The following is an 18,050-nucleotide window of genomic DNA, read 5'->3' on the forward strand; positions in this document are numbered from 1 at the left end:
CATATTTGTTTTTAGTCCAGTTTTAAACGATAAGGCTAATGTTCTATATGTTCTTATTTTATTTAAAGTGAATCATTTTGGTAGAAAATGGTTTAAGTCTTCAGTTAGATACAATAAATGTGTGTTGTTGTTTTTTTTTGATTTGGGAACAAGAAACTCATCAGGAATTAATTAGAATCATAAAAGAAAGAACATTTACATTACCAGAAGTGCATATTGTTTTGTGTGGCTGTTTTGTTATTGGCATTAGCTGTGTAGTACCTCTGTGTGAGTCATTCCAAATGTTATCTTGTGAATTGTATCACTGCAAGAAAAAGAAAAGAAAAATAGGTATATATACTTTAAGTATAGTTTTGGTGATTTATACCACATATAATTTAGCACATAGAGGTTTGAAAGGCTGATGGATCTCGGGGAGTTACTATAGGAGAAATCCAGGAAGCCATAAATATGCAGGTTAAATATTCCCTTATTCATCAGTCATTATTCCACTTTTCCTCTGAAACGTAATCGATTAAAACAGGTTCGGATATTTTACTGGGAAAGGATTTGAGTTTCAAAGAATTTGCCATAACTCAAAATTTAATGGATTGACTCCCCAGCAAGCAGCATGCATTGGAGGTTTTTGCTCTAAAACAAGTGGTAAATAATGGAGGTTTGTTCTGCGCAGCCAAGATCGATATATTGACAGGGCAGAGGTCGGGGGCAGCCATCAGCAAACTGCCATTTTGCTGTGGGCTGGGCCTGACACCTGGGGGACAGAGGGGAAAATGTGTCACTGGAACCAGACCTTATCCAACCTTCCACGGATTTACGCAGAGCACTGATGACAAAGCAGTTCAGCCACCCAAAGTATTGCTTGTCAATAGTACCGGATTGGGAAAGCTTATCTCATGTTAACTTAACTTTTTTAAGCTTCAGATGATTCCTGGCAGAAGATGCACTTCAGCCAAATTCACCCACATGAGTTTTTGTCTGCAAGAAAAGACGTAAGTTGGTTTCTGCTGTGTTATGTAAAAATGTCAGGAGAACTTCTGCTGCATTGCTCTGTTAGTGTGTCACACGCAGAATGTCTGGCCCATTGATTAGAGTGAGCTGCAGTGGCTGTGTGTGTGATCTGACCTGTTTGTGCAATGGAGTGTGAGGCCAACGGATGCTGTTTCAGGGTCAGTGCTGGTGTGGGACTAAATGGACCAGTCCAGGAGGCTGGCCTGTCACTAGTGGCCGCCCACTCACTGTCCGTACTACTGCTGTCACATCACTACTAGGTCAAAAAGAGCAAACTCTGTTTAATACAGCTTGACTCTGATGGATTGCTATTGGCCACTGGAGCAATCCTCTGGATTTTCTGTGAAGCCGTGTGTCACATCTCAGACCGACTTCAAGTCACTTTGACATTTTTTCTGAAATTCTTTTTTTTTGTTCTGAAAATGGCTTTTCTTGTTTTCCCACACAGAGTCCCAGAAGCTACAAACAGTTACACTTTACTTGAAGGTATCTACATAAGAGTGACATGACACCGTCATGAACGTGTCATAAACATTATAAACAAGTCATAAACGTTTATGACATAACGCTTCTTTTAGTAATTGTCATTCGGTTTTTGTCATGACAAGTTATGGTTATGGTTAGGGTTATGGTTAGGGTTATGGTTAGGGTTAGATTTAGGGCTAGGGTTCATGTGTCATGACTGTGTCATGACACTCTTATGTAGATACCTTCAAGTAAAGTGTTACCCTACAAACAACAGATTGACCAATAAAATCTGTCTTTGTTTAATGACGTAACAAGATGACGGGTGAGGCAATAGCATGAATTTGTCATTGTTTCTCAACCAGTGGTGTACTGGTCATCTATAAAAATTCATAGAGTTTTTACCGGCCCTCTCTGTGTGCCTGTCAAAGAGACATTCGCGTTGCACATGAGAGCATGCTGCGTGCGTGTTTCGGGACTGGGCTCACTGGCCAATCACAATAAGTTAGTTAAACTTGTGCTTATGTTATAGGCTCTGCCATAGCCTGCTCCATCGCTATTGTTGTGGCTGTGTTGCTGTTTCCAGTGGATAAGTCCAGGGCTGAATTTCTTTTCCATCCCTGTTCTCAGCCTAACTATAGTCCACATCTTAGTTTGGGAATTTTCTGAGTCATCATTACAAGATGACATCACCTGTAAGCTGCCAGATAAATGTGAATTACAACAAAGATTCAGTGGCCCTCTAAATAAAAAAATAAATAAATAAAAATACATGATCCTGTCTCAAACACACTCTTGTGACTAATATTGACATACATTATGTCCTGTCTTCTTTTTTTATCTTCACTCAGAGAAGTTCATGTTGTGTGCAACATTAAATAAGAAGACACTGTGCAGACAATACATTCTCCACGGAGCGCCCGGTGGTGTGGCTATGTCCTCCAGTTACTGAAGGCTACCTTTAGCTTGTGCTTGGAGCAGCAAGTTCATCTGCCTGTTTCCCCTCTCTCTGTCAGTCTCGTTCTTTCCAACTCTTGAGGCTAGTTCTTCGTCTGTATACTCTGGTTCGAATAAATAAGGGTGACCATCAAGCAGAAGGGTAAAAAGAGCCCACATAGTAAGGGCAGGGAGTGACTGCATGGAAATGCAGAAGTGATCCTCATGTTTGTCATCAGGGAAAGATACTGAGCAGTGACTGGTGACCAGGCATGGGGCAAGCTGTTGGTGGTTTATGATTTCGATGGATTACCTTCATAGCTGAGGCAATCTATTTTAATGAAATGGATGAACTCATCATCTGCCATTTGGCATGTTCCTCAGTCCTGTACTGTTCACTCTGCCAGAGCTTCTCTGGGCAGAATGTCTCATTGGCAGCTCCTGAATGTGTGGAAATGTGACCTTGAAAAGATCCTTTGTTATGCTTATAGTTAGATTTAACGTAAACCATGAACAAATCTAGGAAGTATTGCAGCATCCAATGTGCCACGTCTGAAAGGCAGCCCATTGGACAGCTGCTTCAGGATTTCCAAACCTTACAATAATGTTTTTCACGCTGTTTTTAGAACATTTTTGTGACAATACGATTTTTCTTTAAACTGGGGTGGAAAATAAGTTATTATGAGGTACTTGTACTGTCCATTTTCTGCTATTGTTTACTCTACACTGCACTACAATTCAGAGGGAAATAATGTACTTTGTACTCCATTAAATTTGATAACTTAGTTACTTGTTACTTTGCAAATTCAGATTAATAATACAAAATATAATCAACAAATAAATCATGTATTATAATGGGGTTAAGTCAGATAAGAATATACAGTCTATGGATAAAACGATTGATCCCTGTGAATAAAAAAAATCATAATTAAAATGAGCCCCACCAGTTGCAACATGTACACATTGATTCATCATTACTTTTGTAACTTTAAAGGAGAATTCCGGCCAATTTTTACGTTAATCTTGATCGCTATAGCTACGCGAGTACTTTCGATAGAAAAAAACCCGACCCGAATCAGTGCAGGTAACACGGAGAAGCTGCAGCTACGTACTACAAGCGTCCCTGAGCTAAAAGCGGCGGTGCTCGGGGCAAGTTTTAGACTGCCTTTGTGCCTCTTAACAGACACAATATGCAATTAATATGTCTGTGCCACAAGAACAGGGCCCTTACGTGTCAACAAGATGCGTTTTCAACTCAGACATTGTTTAAATTCACCTACCCTGGTCCCTGTCTCGATCCTGCCAGTAGCTAGCTTGCCCTGCTAGCTGATAGCCGTTAGCTGCTAGCTGCCGTTTGGTGAGTGTATTCCGACAGGCTTCTGTGATAATCATCCCAAAAACAATCCACGGAGGCGGTGGTGGTGTGGCTATGTCCTCCAGAGGACAGGTCATATCACGTCTTGAAGTGTATTCCCCCTAAAAAACAATAGTGCTGTAGTAGCTGTTAGCTGCTAGCTGCCCTCCGGTGAGTGTGTCCGGACGGCAGCTAGCAGCTAACGGCTAACAGCTATCTGGCTGTACACACTCACGGAGGGCAGCTAGCAGCCAACAGCTACTACCGCACTATTGTTTTTTTTAGGGAATACACTTCAAGACATGACATGACCTGTCCTCTGGAGGACATAGCCACACCACCACCGCTCCGTGGATTGTTTTTGGGATGATTATCACAGAAGCCTGTCGGAATACACTCACCAAACGGCAGCTAACGGCTATCAGCTAGCAGGGCAAGCTAGCTACTGGCAGGATCGAGACAGGGACCAGGGTAGGTGAATTTAAACAATGTCTGAGTTGAAAACGCATTTTGTTGACACGTAAGGGCCCTGTTCTTGTGGCACAGACATATTAATTGCATTTTGTGTCTGTTAAGAGGCACAAAGGCACTCTAAAACTTGCCCCGAGCACTGCAGCTTCTCAGTGTTACCTGCACTGATTCGGGTCGGGGTTTTTTCTATCGAAAGTACTCGCGTAGCTATAGCGATCAAGATTAACGTAAAAATTGGCCGGAATTCTCCTTTAAGTATATTTTGATGCCAGTATTTTTGTATGTTTACTTACTTCTGAATGCTTTCAAAAATGTACACAAAAACTGTACATATACATAGATTTTGTGGAAGTGTTAGATTTCTACACTTAACTTCCATAAAAATATATATTAATAACACTAATTAAGGAAGCAAAACAAAAATGGGAAACACCAGAAATTAGTACCCTTCAGAATAGAAAAGTCTCCACGTAATCCAGACAGGATTATTTCAGGAATTTCTAGTGAGAACATCAAAAAAGCTTTTATAACCTCATTTAAAATTGTATTGTTGTAATTAATTTAGCAAATCCCGCATTTACTTACATGTACATTGATTAATACTGTCAGTTATGGCCTGTCTGTTGTCCTCCAGCATGTTTGTGATGGTAATGTAGCTATGAGTGTGCTTCCCCAATCAGTCACATTGCTATTGGTTTATTGGTCCTATTTGTCTGAATGTCTCCATGCAAGTGTGGCAGAGAAAGGTCCTTCATTTAAATGTGTAGTTAAAATAAATGATAAATAAATGATATGTTGTGGTGGTGGTATTATAATTGTTTTTGATGTGTTATCAGTTTCAGTTCAACATAATGAGATGAGTTGAACCATAGTGGTATGAATCAGGCATGAATCTGTTTTGTCATTACAGACAAACACAGCAGGGGCAGACAAAGTTTGAGCCACGCTGTCAGGTTTCCTTACATGCATATTGATGTCTTGTTATTCAGACTGGTATTTCTACATAATAGCAATGCAGCATCTAGAGAGAGCGTGTGGGTTGGCATATAAGCATTCAGGGATGTGTGTGTGTGTGTGTGTGTGTGTGTGTGTGTGTGTGTGTGTGTGTGTGTGTGTGTGTGTGTGTGTGTGTGTGTGTGTGTGTGTGTGTGTGTGTGTGTGTGTGTGTGTGTGTTCATGTCATCTCATCCCTCAAGGGGACATCAGTGGGCTCTGTGGATTTTCCAACCTCTGAACTCTTTTCTTGGTTGAGTGGCCTTCAGCCCTCAACATTGACTGACACACACACACATAGACACACACACACACACACACACACACATACCCTTAGAATACATGTTAGCTGCTGTGGTTTTCAGGAAGCAGGTGTGTATTCATATGTGCAGTTACAGATGGATGGATGGAGTTACAGTTCTTTTTTGCTCCAGCATCCAGATGTTCTCTGTAAATTACCTGCACTCTCTTTTGATAAGAACATTACCCAAACTGAGAAATGTATGTTTTATATTTTTTGTTTTCATCCCCTATCCATGTGTGTAAATCGTATCTAACAGTTGGGGGGACAATAAACATAACATTTCTGAAGAGCAACTTTTGAAGGGGACACAAATAATACAGCCACAATTATACTCGTAGAGGACATGTGTCCACAGAGGAAAGCCTTAATACTATCATTAGTGTAGCATGGAGACTGTACCATTATCCTTCTTTTCAATGTTTCTCTTGATTCAATGAAAAAGCTGACAAAATTGACCAAAATATTCTTCTTTAAAACCATTTATTTATTTTTAAGTTTACAATCAAGCCATGAAACTACCTTAAAACATAATGACTTATTTTGAAAAAGTGTCCCCATATAAAATAAATACAATGCTTTTGTACACTTGTTAAATTAGCTGATCATAATGTAAATTAGTGAGCCACTGGTAAAGCTCATCTGCTAACCCTGACAGCCACACACCTCCAAAAATATGAACTAAGCTCAACACACTTACCTGAGACTCTACACCTGACTGTCCCTGGTCTCCCTGTTCCTCAGTTCTTTATGTCTCCTTTGCCTGAGACATAGTGACATTAGTATTTCCATAAGCACCCATTCTTATAAAGATGTTGCCACATTGTCCTGATATGAGGACTTATTGTACTTAATTGGCGTTTTGGTGTACTTATGTATTTTTTTCTTTTCTCTGTCATTTTATCTGGGCAACAGCAACAACACAAATCTTTAATGTCAGATGTCTGAATATGAGTTAGGTTCATAGGTTCACCACACGGTCATATAATTATTATAAAATGATCTTGCGTCCTTCCACTAAATATTTGGTTTCGTCTGGGACAGAGGATATATATTTAACTGCAGCAAACCCACTGATCAGCCACTTAACATCATATTGAGCAAAACAACCGTAGATCTTCAATATTAACCCTAATATCAGTTCATACACATAACGTTAGGCTTATCGCCGTGTTAACGTTAGTTGTAGTGGGTGCATTTCTATCCAACAAGCTACTAAACAAGCTAGGTAACGTTACATTATATTACACTAACATAGCAAACTTCTTTGTCATAACTAATTTATTAATTACTCAGCATCATTTCTATTTGAGAAAAGAAAAACTTCATTCGCTGTTTAATGTGAATAAAATAGTTTTGAACCGCCTACTTACTACATTCCACAACTAACGTTACTGTAGCATATCAAACTACCAGTATGTTCTCTCTTTCTCTCCCGTGGTCCGCCGGACTTGTTGTGTGTGGGTAAAGCAGGCTGTGGACCAAACCACTGTGAGGCAAGGGAGGGGGGACTAAAAATGTTTCTAACCTTAAAAAGCATTTTTGGGGTTTGTATTGTTTTACTACTTTCACAGATATTTTAAGTATACATCATTATGTTATTTATAATACACAGCATGGTTTTTAATGATATTTCCCAGACAACCCTTACACCGCCTTCCCACTGGCACTTGAAATCAGCGGCGTAATACACAATACGCCCCTAGAGCCCCCCGAACACCCCCAAGATTTACGCCTATGCCCCTATCTGTGCAATAACCAATGAGAATACTGCTGTCTGTTTCCCTCCATACAGTATACAGAAGACAGATCTCTGGCATTTAACCATCAAGTCATTCAATTTCAAATGTATTTGAACAAGGTGTACTATCATTGGCTGATGGAGACACTGACTAATACAACAGCGACTGAACAACAACCTATAATTTAAACCTGTAATAACCGATTGCTATGGCCACTTGGGGGCAGCGGAAACACGTTGTGGATAAAACATTGACATATGAACATCCTTTAAGTTGATATGACAAACTTGTTAGCAAACAGTTGCCTATTTACACATCCAGCAGGTGAATGTAAGTCCAATATATTTAACACACAAGTAGTCATGTGATTCAGTTGTGATTGAAGCTGTCACATGGACAAATTGTGACTGGCTAAATGACCCAACAAACATCCACAGAGGGATAAGTGCACTCATAAAGTCAGTTTGCAGGCTAGATAGCAAATTAGCTAGTCAACTGTAGTACATAATTTTCTCTGTCCTCTGGCTTATACTGTAAGCTTGCTTGGCAGCACAGGTTTGTTGAGGTCTATCAAACACATACACCATCCCACACACTCCACGCTTGAAGGGTTAAAGGAGCAAAAATACCTTTTTTCTTCCTTTCAGCGAACTATTACTAATCCTCTAGACATTTTTAAGAAATATAGATCTATATGATGCTTGAATATTTCTTTTAGTTTTTTTCTTTAAAAATGTTCAATTACCTGTTAAAAATCTTTTAAATGACATATACAGTACCCTTCTTACTCATTGTGTAAAACATCATTCTGCACAGTGAAGATCAAACATCCTACTGAAGTAACAAGCAAAATACATTTTAGAGGACTTTTATCATTATAACCTTTTAGTTTTAGATTTCAGTTGGACTTGAAAGTGGAGTCGTCATTTGAGATTAGGTAAATATAACTCACAGTTCTCTTTCTAGTCAGGTACAATTTTTAGGATCCATGACGATAAATAATAAACTGTTTGTAGTAACATCTCCCCACACTGACTTTAAATGAGTCACGACACAAGGAAAAGCAAACTTTTCACTAGCTGTGATGTTACAAAAAGCCCTACCACTGTACAGTCTTGACTGCCCTGTTTATCTAATACTGTAGTTCCCGGCATCTCCATGTACCTTAATTGTGTGTACAACAGGAGAAGCATTGCTTTCCTCTCTCTGTCTCTGACTGTTGTCATGTTTATCTCACTGAGGAAAGGAAAATGCAGGCAGGTCAGAAAGACTCTCTCTCTCTCTCTCTCTCTCTCTCTCTCTCTCTCTCTCTCTCTCTCTCTCTGTCTCTGCACTTGGTATGAAAACAATGGCTTTGTCAGTAAAGTAGCTCTCTTGTTTGCTTCCCCACCCCCCATTTTCCTTTAACAACGGGAACATCTTGAGCTCTTCCTTCAGTTCGCCGCTCGCTCTGATTCTCCTCGTACCCGGAAACTGGCAGAGGATGCTCATTATCTTCCCTTTCTGTTGTTGTTCTATATGTGTGTGTGTGTGTGTGTGTGTGTGTGTGTGTGTGTGTGTGTGTGTGTGTGTGTGTGTAAAAAGTGGGCAATTATAGTATGTCTCTTGCAGACAGCCAAACCTTTCTATAATGAGGAGATCTCCTTAAGCAGGACACACTGCGTGTGTGTGTTTGTACTGCACAGCTTGTGTAGACTTTACGAAAATGTGAAGTTTCCATTTAATTCAAAGTCTGACCAATAAAACACAACAGATGCAGGTTCAGTTGGTGCTGTTTTGATGTCATGAAGCAGCGCAGCATGAATGCGATGTGTTTGTTAATGGGGAAGATGTCTTCTAGAATATATATCTACACAACAGCAAGGGGAACGATTTAATGCGCCGCTAGAAAATGTTGGTACTGTTGTTGCTGTATAAATGGGGGGAAAAGAACAGCTTTTGAGATTAAAGCATCAGAGGAAACGGATGCGTTTGGTTTTGATCTCTGTTTACTGCATTTAGCGGTTCCCTTGAAAGGATTTAAAGTGGTAATCAGTGGGATAATGGTTTATTATTTTATCTCCAGTCGTGGTGCTAAGCATTCATTTCATTTCCCAGCCATCAATTGTCCTTTAAAACGGTGTGCATTCTTTTGTCTTCAGGTGCATTTGTCAAATAGGGCTATCACTGCTCGTTAACTCTACCCACTTCTTCTTCTATTAATCCTTAGCAAACTGGAAGCAACACTTCCTGTGTGCTGGTATTGGTTTCCTGGCCTTGTACCATCATTAAAAAATGTGTTTCTCTGGAGATGAGCCCTCATTGTGTGTGTTATTGTTTTCACTCCTACACAATGAAATTATCACGGGGGAAATGTGTTTAATAAAAGATAAGTGAACTGATTCCCAGCCTGACAACATCCTTGTTGTATAAACTGTGTGGATGCTTGAATTGATAATTATAGATTAAAAAAAGAAAACAATTAACTAAAAGGAGAGACCAATACGAAAATGAAAATATGTTATACCTGAATTCTTTTTATAGCTGCACTATTCTTTTATGTAAACAGTAGTCCGGCTCAACGGATGCACAATGCTGGGATAAAGCCTGACATCCCACGCGCCGGATGTCCCTTCCCTCTTGCTGTCTTCCCTATCGGGGCTTAGTGCTGCCCAGGGCAGTTGTGATTGATTTAAAAAAATATTTTAACAAGCCATAGCGTTTTTGAGCCTATCCCAGAATAGATACGCAGTGTAGTCAGACTATACTCCAGTGTTGACACAGTGCTGTGGAGATAGGCTAGGCGTGGCAATGTGAGACTATGGAAACAATGGATCAAATGACTGTGTAATGTGAAAGGGGTTGCCCATAATGACGAACCCACAGAGATCACCCAACTGTGTACTTCCTCTCCGCTTAGTGTTTTTGTGTCTATCTCACAGTCGCATAGTAGTCCGCTCTCGTAGTAAACCTAGTTTGCAGCAACAGCAGGCAACTGTTTTATTGAAAAAAAAAAAAAATTTTGATTAACCAAGATTTGATAAACCAACTGTAAGCACCCTGCCCAGCACCAAACTAGCTGGTTAACATAATGGAGCATTTAGCAGCTAAAGCGCCATATCTTTTTCAGTCACAATGCAGTCTGCATGGAGTGCTGCTCGGGTGTGTAGGGAGAGTATCCCTACGGTGCTCTTCAGCTTCTTTATATATTATGTACTTATTTAAAGGTTTTTAAACTTTACCTTGTTGATGCCTCAGTTTCCTTCATTGCTTTTAGCCACATGTTTTTCTGAGTTTCTTAGTTTGTTAGTAGAGACCAAAGCAAAGATAAAAGATAAAAAAAAGACTCCAAATGAATAATAAGGATTCTCTGTGTCTGCTTGATGTGTGACTTTTTGTTACCATAGCAACTTTATGAGGTGATAATGTCATATGTTTGCAGCTTGTTCTGCTGCCCAGTGTCTAAAAAATAGATTAATGTAGTTTTCAATGTACAGTACAGTAGATTGACAGACAGTTTATGATGAAAAGAAGGAAACAAACAGAAAATTGAAATGATTTCAGAGAAAACGCAGAAAGAGCAAAACCATTGTAAGCACAGGAGGAATGTGGAATAACCTGATTAGATAAATGTATATTGAGAAAGAAAATATGTTTATGAGTCCTGATGGGACAATGTTCCCTTCACGATTCCACCTTGGCTTCATTTGGTTAATTTCTTTATATGTGATTCCCTTGACATGTTTTTTTTAAATGTTTCCCAACCCAAATTCACAGAAATTAATGTTATGTTTTCTCCCAATCCACATTAGCTCTATCTTCTTATTTATTAATTGATAAACGTTTTGTTTTTTGTTGATTTCACTCCCAGTTTGCTCCCAGTACTCCCGAGGTGTCTTCGCCATCTTCGGCCTGTATGACAAGCGCTCGGTCCACACGTTGACGTCCTTCTGCAGCGCCCTGCACATCTCCCTCATCACGCCCAGCTTCCCCACCGAGGGCGAGAGCCAGTTCACCCTGCAGCTCCGGCCGTCCATCCGGGGGTCGCTCCTGTCCCTCCTCGACCACTACGACTGGAACAAGTTTGTCTTCCTGTACGACACCGACCGGGGTGAGTGATGAGGATGGACTGCTTTTGTCTTTCCTTCGGAAGCTTATATACTGTGTGTGTGTGTGTGTGTATGTGTGTGTGTGTGTGTGTGTGTGTGTGTGTGTGTGTGTGTGTGTGTGTGTGTGTGTGTGTGTGTGTGTGTGTGTGCGTGTGTGCGTGTGTGCGTGCGCGTGCGTGTGTACCGAACTTCAGATGCGTTTCTCATCTAACTGACAAGTGACAACCTTTAAAAGTACTGAGTGAACTGATTCTGCCAAAATTTAAACAGTAACTACACATGGACAAAATTTTGTTAAAACCAGATTCTGACTCTTTGAATAATGCAATGTAAGATTTATGGTAAAAAAAAAAAAAAGCAAACCAAACTGCAGTAACTGAACTTGGGCTGCGTAACTCTAGGAGCTGTCAAGCACTTACTGCACAACTTAACCAAACTTTTAACATAAGGTGGCAGATCAGAAAACGCTCATTAGAGTTGATTTTGGTGCCGACAAAAGACCAATTTCATTGATCAGGTATGAAGACCTGTTGGATTATGTGCATGATTTATTACAATTAATCTCATTTTAAGGAATTAAAAAATGTCACCAGCTCTAAAACATTACATGAACCTAAATATAGGTATATTTAATTCAAAATAATTTGATTTATGTGCAATAAATCTGTCAGCAGGCGATTTTGTGGTGTTTCTTTGGCCTCATGCTCCCTACGTGGCAAACACAGAGGTGTGAATGGATGTGCCGCTAATATAATGGCTGTTTTTAATCCACAAAATGTCTTGGGGCCACCGAGTGATCAATATTGCTGTGTAGCTACTGTTAGAAGTGTTGTGGATAGTGTTGGACTTCTCTCTCCATCTGTCCCTGTCGATTGTCCTACTGAGGACGACGACTGCGTATTTCTTTCATCCGTATGTGTTTCTCTCTCTTTGGTTTTATCTTTTTCCTTTTTTTCCTGTCCCCCACCCAGTCTTCACCTCTCTCCCCACATACACACTCACAGAATCAATAGGTTTGTACTCTACGCCTGTCACATTTCCATTACTAGACAGAGTGGATATGGGCTGCTGCTTGGATCACATCTCCACATCTCGCTTTCTTACATTTTCCAGAAGGTAGTCAGGGGTTTTCATTCTTTCTATCTGCTGCTTTGGGGACTGCAGTGAGTGTTTGTGCAGATTGGCTGTATAGGAGCGACAGAGTGAGGACCGTATCAAGATGGCCTCCATTCAGAACAACTCATTCCCTGCCTCTTTTGTTCTCTTATCTCAAGTTGTACATGGTAAAAAGCCTCCTCTCCTCTCAACAAAACCTACTTGTATGTAATCAAGTGTTCTCCAAAAACACAACAAAGGTTCCTTACTGTATGACCGTGCTGCCCTACATACACACAAGCAGTGTTTAAGGTTGCTTAAAGCCTCAATCTTAGCCTGACAAGCCAGACCCACATCGACATGTTGGGTCTGGGAACTCACCATTGGCAGGGCTCAATCCAAGGGGCGGGATAAACGGTTGTCTTTCAAATTCCCCCCGCACGCAATAGGATAGCGCTACGAAGAAGGTAGCAGAGCTTGTTGGTAGATTAAACTTTTGCCGTATCCGGTCGGCAAAACTCCGAACACATCTTCCTTTTTTAAGTGATTTCAGTGCCGTTCTTTGTTTTTTTCTCAAAGAAAAGCTGAACTCCAAGTCTTCCAGAAGACCGCTGTTCCCAGCAGCAGCAGCCATAAGCCCCGCCCACCGACTCTATACACAATGTGATTGGCCCGGCCAGAGTTTGGTTTTTCCAGCTTCCAAGCCAATGGAGAGTTGCTAGACTGACCCTGGCTGCAAATTACATTTGCTTCCGCTACGGTGCGTCTAGATTTCTAGGCTACCTCAATCTGGCATCTGAAAACTGATTCAAGATCAGCATTAGTCTTTGACAGGGATACAGATGATATATTTTAAATACTAGACACTTGAAGTGCTTTCTGGTATGCCAATCTAATTCAGACAATGAACAGCGATGACCACTGGCTGTTGGATGCAAAGGAGGCATGGAAAATGAACACAATTCTGAAATACGAATGCAACCATGACGTGACCTACCTTGACTGACCTCGTATGGCGACCGTGTTATGTATTTGGTGAATTTACCCTAACTTCATTTTTTGCAAAAGTGACAGCCCTACTGATGGCTCTGTCCATGGTGCTGAAATCAGTCAGCAGCCAGCAACTTATTTCAACTGACCGATCGCTGATGTTTGAGCTCTGCTATTCTGTTGAAGTTGCTGTCATCCTAACAGTGGGAAACACTGGCTGTCGAGGAAATATTGAATACAACACAGTAGTTATGTTGGATTTCTTTACTTAAGTGAATCCATTATTGTGGTATTCAAAGTACTCCAGTTTTAGTTGAAGGCAGTTTTTTTAGTTTATTCATATTGCAATTAAATATATACAAAAAATGTATTGTTTATTGATTGCTGGATCAGTTATCATCCTCCTTCTCTCCAATTTGTCTTTATTCTTACATTTCTTTACTTTTGCGTTGTTACTCATTTATTTTGCCCACCAGCTTTATAGCTGATCAGTTTAAATGTTTCTGCCTGGCTTAGCATGAAAGCAAATTTCTGCACAAACATTATTCAAAATCTTAATAATTGTGAGGCCTCCTCATTTTTCTGTGTGTGTGTGTGTGTGTGTGTGTGTGTGTGTCTGAGTGTGTGAGTTAGTGTGTGTGTGTGTGTGTGTGTGTGTGTGTGTATATGTGTGTGTGTGTGTGTGTGTGTGTGTGTGTGTGTGTGTGTGTGTGAGTGAGTGAGTGAGTGAGTGAGTGAGTGAGTGAGAAAGTGTGTGCCTGTGCATGGCAGCAGTGCCTGACTGTATACATACATATTAGTGTTCTTTACTGTTCTGTGCATGCAAGTGCTTTTCAGAAGGCTTTTGGGTGCAGGATGCAGCACTTTGGCCTGAGGATTTCTTTCACACACACAGGGCCAGGCATTCATCCAGTATTGACTACAATGTAGAATCAGCCCACGCATGGCTGAGCTCAGTCAATGAGTGCCAGTCTGATTCCCTGCATCAAAGCACCAGAGATACAAGGGGCTGGATACCGTAGCACTGTAGTGAGTGCTATTCCTTTTAGCTTTTCGTACAATTCCTAGAAATACGTACACATACGAAAAAAACATTAAATAGAGGTAATACAAATATAATAAAGCTGCGAAGATAGGAGAATAAAAATAAAATGAGATAAAATACAAAACGAATCCGTTTGTGGAGGAGAGGAAACGAGAGGAGAGGAAAGTAAGGGGGGAAACAAGAGATTAGGAAACAATAGAGGAGAGGAAATGAGTGGAAAGGAAACAAGAGGAGAGAAGAGAAGAGAAAAGGATATGAGCGGAAACCAGGAGAGATGCAAGGACACGAGAGGAGAGGAAACAAGGAGGTAGGAAAGGAAAGGAGAGAAAAGAGGAGGGAATGAGAGAAGCGAGGACATGAGAGAAAGGAAATGAGGAGAGGAAATGAGAGAAAATGAAACAAGAAGGGAGGAAAGGCAATGAAAGGAAACAAGGAGGTAGGAAAAGAAAGGAGAGGAAAAAGGAAGGAGGAAATGAGAGAAGATGATTTGAGAGGAAACAAAAAAAGAGTAGATGAAACAAGAGGTGAGGAAAGGAGAGGAGAGTAAACTAGAGAAGAGGAGACAAGAACAGTGGAAAGGAATGAGAGGAGAAGGGAAAATGAGATGAGCGGAAAAGAAACAACATGATAGCAGAAGGCCGAAGAGAAATCCAAAGGATTGGTAAAGAGAGGAGAGGGAAAATGAGAAAACTAGAAGATAGAAATGAGGAGAAGAGAGGAAACAAGTTTAGAAGAAAAGAGAGCATTAAAAATTAGAAAAGGAGAGATGAGAGGAGATGACGTGAAGACCCGAAGAGGAAGTAAGGGAGGAAAGGAAAAAAAAGGAAGAGCAGGAAACAAGACTATCTTTCTCTAGCAGATGGACTGGTAGCAGCAGTGTGTACAGGCCATGATGAATGGCTCGTTTTAAAAGCGTAAGCCTCTCTATGCTCTCCGAAGAGCAAGAGGTGAAAGGATCAGGACAGGCTCAATGAGGAAGGAGGAAGGATGGAGGCTCTGTAGACATACCCAGACAATATGCATCACACTGGAGGGCAAAAACGGGACTACAGGGAGGAAAAGATAGAGTACAGGCAGAAATCATACACACATAATGTGCACTTACTCTCCCCTCCACACGCTGCAGCTGCTTCCATCTAGTGTCCAGCTCTGCTCCAATCAGCACAACCTGCGTTAGTCTGCACACTAGCCCGCGGCCATGTCTTTGACGCTGATTGCAGCTGGCTGTCGCTCCCCATACAGCCCCAGGGCTGCACATTTATCAGCTGGTAATCAGCTGGCCCCGTGCTCGCTTTACTTTACTTTACTGCCACAACTGCAGTTTCCTGTCCATGCACTGGGTACACCATGTGGCACAATAGGACGTAATGGGATATCATAGATACTGGACAAGCAACTCACTCCAGCTGCTGGTTTGTATTTGATCAGATAGTGTTAACAGCTTGCGCCGGCTTTGAAATGCCTACTTAATCTGTACTTATGTAGCCTATTGTATTCTGTTTTCTTGTACTATATTGAATGTGAAACTGTACGTTGTCTTGTACGCTTATGCTTTTCTTGGCCAGGTCGCCGTGGCAAATGAGAACCTGTTCTCAATGGCCTACCTGGTTAAATAAAGGTTAAATAAAAAAAATAAAAAAAACAGTGTGGGATGGGACTCCTGATTTGGCTTTAGTCTCTAGTCTAGTACTTAGTTTCTATTCTAAACATAGCAATGCACAGGCAAAAGGTAGGGAAGAAGAGTGCTTGTTAGCAAAATGAATGTCCAAACATTTTATAGAAAATAAAATGTTTTATGAGAGGAAAATGCATTCAACACATTCTTTAGGTGTCAAAACTACACACACTGTTTTTTTTTATGGAAACACACTTTGATTTGTGACCCTTTAGACTAATATGTGAAGCCATAAAAGTTTTTTAAATTACATAACAACTAGTGAGCTTGCATATCAAAAGATCCATCTCAGTGGCAAAACCTTGGATGCTGATAAAGACGGTGTGATAGGAATGAAAGCCAACCAACCTCCCCACGCAACATTTCAGCCTTTAATACTACTCGCTACCATTGTTGCTCTTAAGACTACGCCATCTCTGCGCCACGGAGCTGCTGCTCTTCCCGGTGCGTTCCATCAACACGCCTAGGGGTGCTTATTGTGTCGTATCTGACGCTGAGAGCTACTGACCAAGCGTCCTTATTTTACGAGTTGGGAGTGAGAACGGGTTGGAATACGAACATAGAGCACACATCTAACCACTGCTTTCAAACCACCAGTTTCGGCCACGTCTCCATCATGTCACATGCATATTCAAGACACCTTTTACAGGGTTCTCCTTATAAAACAACTCAGCTGGAAACATTAAAAAGTCAATTGTATCATAAAAAATGCAAAATATGTTGATAATACACTTGTACATACAAATGAAATTCATTGCACCATTCAGATTCCTCAGAACAAGCTATTACTGTGCAGTCTGGTGTCGCAAAAATGAAAAGTGTATATTGTAGATATTTCAAAGCATAAAGGGAAACTCCTTAATTTTATTAACAATGTAGGTTATATTACACTATCATACCTCCGCCCTCAAAAAGATTGACTCCCCAAGAAAAAGGATAGGAGCACACCAGTGTAATATACTATGGTTTCACACCACAACACACTAACAGTGAGGCAAAACAGCTGCTCATTTGTAGCTGAAACGGCTCCAGTCGATACAATCAATAGCAGCAAAGTAACTGCATCTACCACAGGAAGGTCTTTCTATCCCAGCCTCTGGCATCCTGCACAGAGTCGCTCTCCTTTTTTCATTCTGTTTATTTGTCAGGAACTATGAACAAAAAGCTTCATTTCAAGCAATAAGAAGAGACTCTCTGTATCAGATTTAGCCACCAGCTACTATCTGTCTGCAGTCCCCGGACAGGTGGACACAAACACCACAAAGTAAATGATAAGGTAAACCCACAAAGTGTGTTCACACCAGGAGAACTGGAGAATTTGAGTGTCTTGAAAGCAGCCTTTGTCATTTTTTCTGTTTTGGGTTTTCCTCCTGGAAAAAACAAAACTGATGAACAGTGTGAACATTGACTCAAATTAAGCAATGACCACAGTTCTGCTGTTCAGCAACTAGCTATGTCCCCAAAGAGAGGACAGAAGTCACAAAATTGATGAAATGGGTAAATAAGTAAATTGATGGTTGACTCAGGCTGTGGGTTCACCACTTTGGTCCAGACTGAAATATCTCAGTAACTAGCTGAAGGATATCCTTGAAAGTGTGTACACATATATATATATATATATATATATATATATATATATATATATATATATATATATATATATATATATATATATGTATGTATGTATGTATGTATGTATGTATGTATGTATGTATGTATGTATGTATATATATATATATATATATATATATATATATATATATATATATATATATATATATATATATATATATATATATATATATATATATATATATATATATATATATATATATATATATATATATATATGTGTGTGTGTGTGTATATGTGTATATGTGTGTGTGT

At 40.2% G+C, this 18,050-nt stretch overlaps 1 protein-coding gene across 5 annotated transcripts in view; it reads left to right on the forward strand.

Moving 5' to 3' along the window:
• gria4b (glutamate receptor, ionotropic, AMPA 4b) overlaps positions 1–18,050 on the forward strand; it is a 123,830-nt gene that overhangs the window by 53,343 nt on the left and 52,437 nt on the right. For all 5 annotated transcript variants that reach the window (XM_028594487.1, XM_028594488.1, XM_028594483.1 and 2 more), the window contains exon 3: positions 11,121–11,360. In XM_028594487.1, the coding sequence (XP_028450288.1) occupies positions 11,121–11,360 (240 nt within the window). The remainder of the gene's footprint in view (positions 1–11,120; positions 11,361–18,050) is intronic.

Source organism: Perca flavescens, chromosome 13 (genome assembly GCF_004354835.1).
Source record: "Perca flavescens isolate YP-PL-M2 chromosome 13, PFLA_1.0, whole genome shotgun sequence".
Classification (NCBI taxonomy): domain Eukaryota; kingdom Metazoa; phylum Chordata; class Actinopteri; order Perciformes; family Percidae; genus Perca; species Perca flavescens.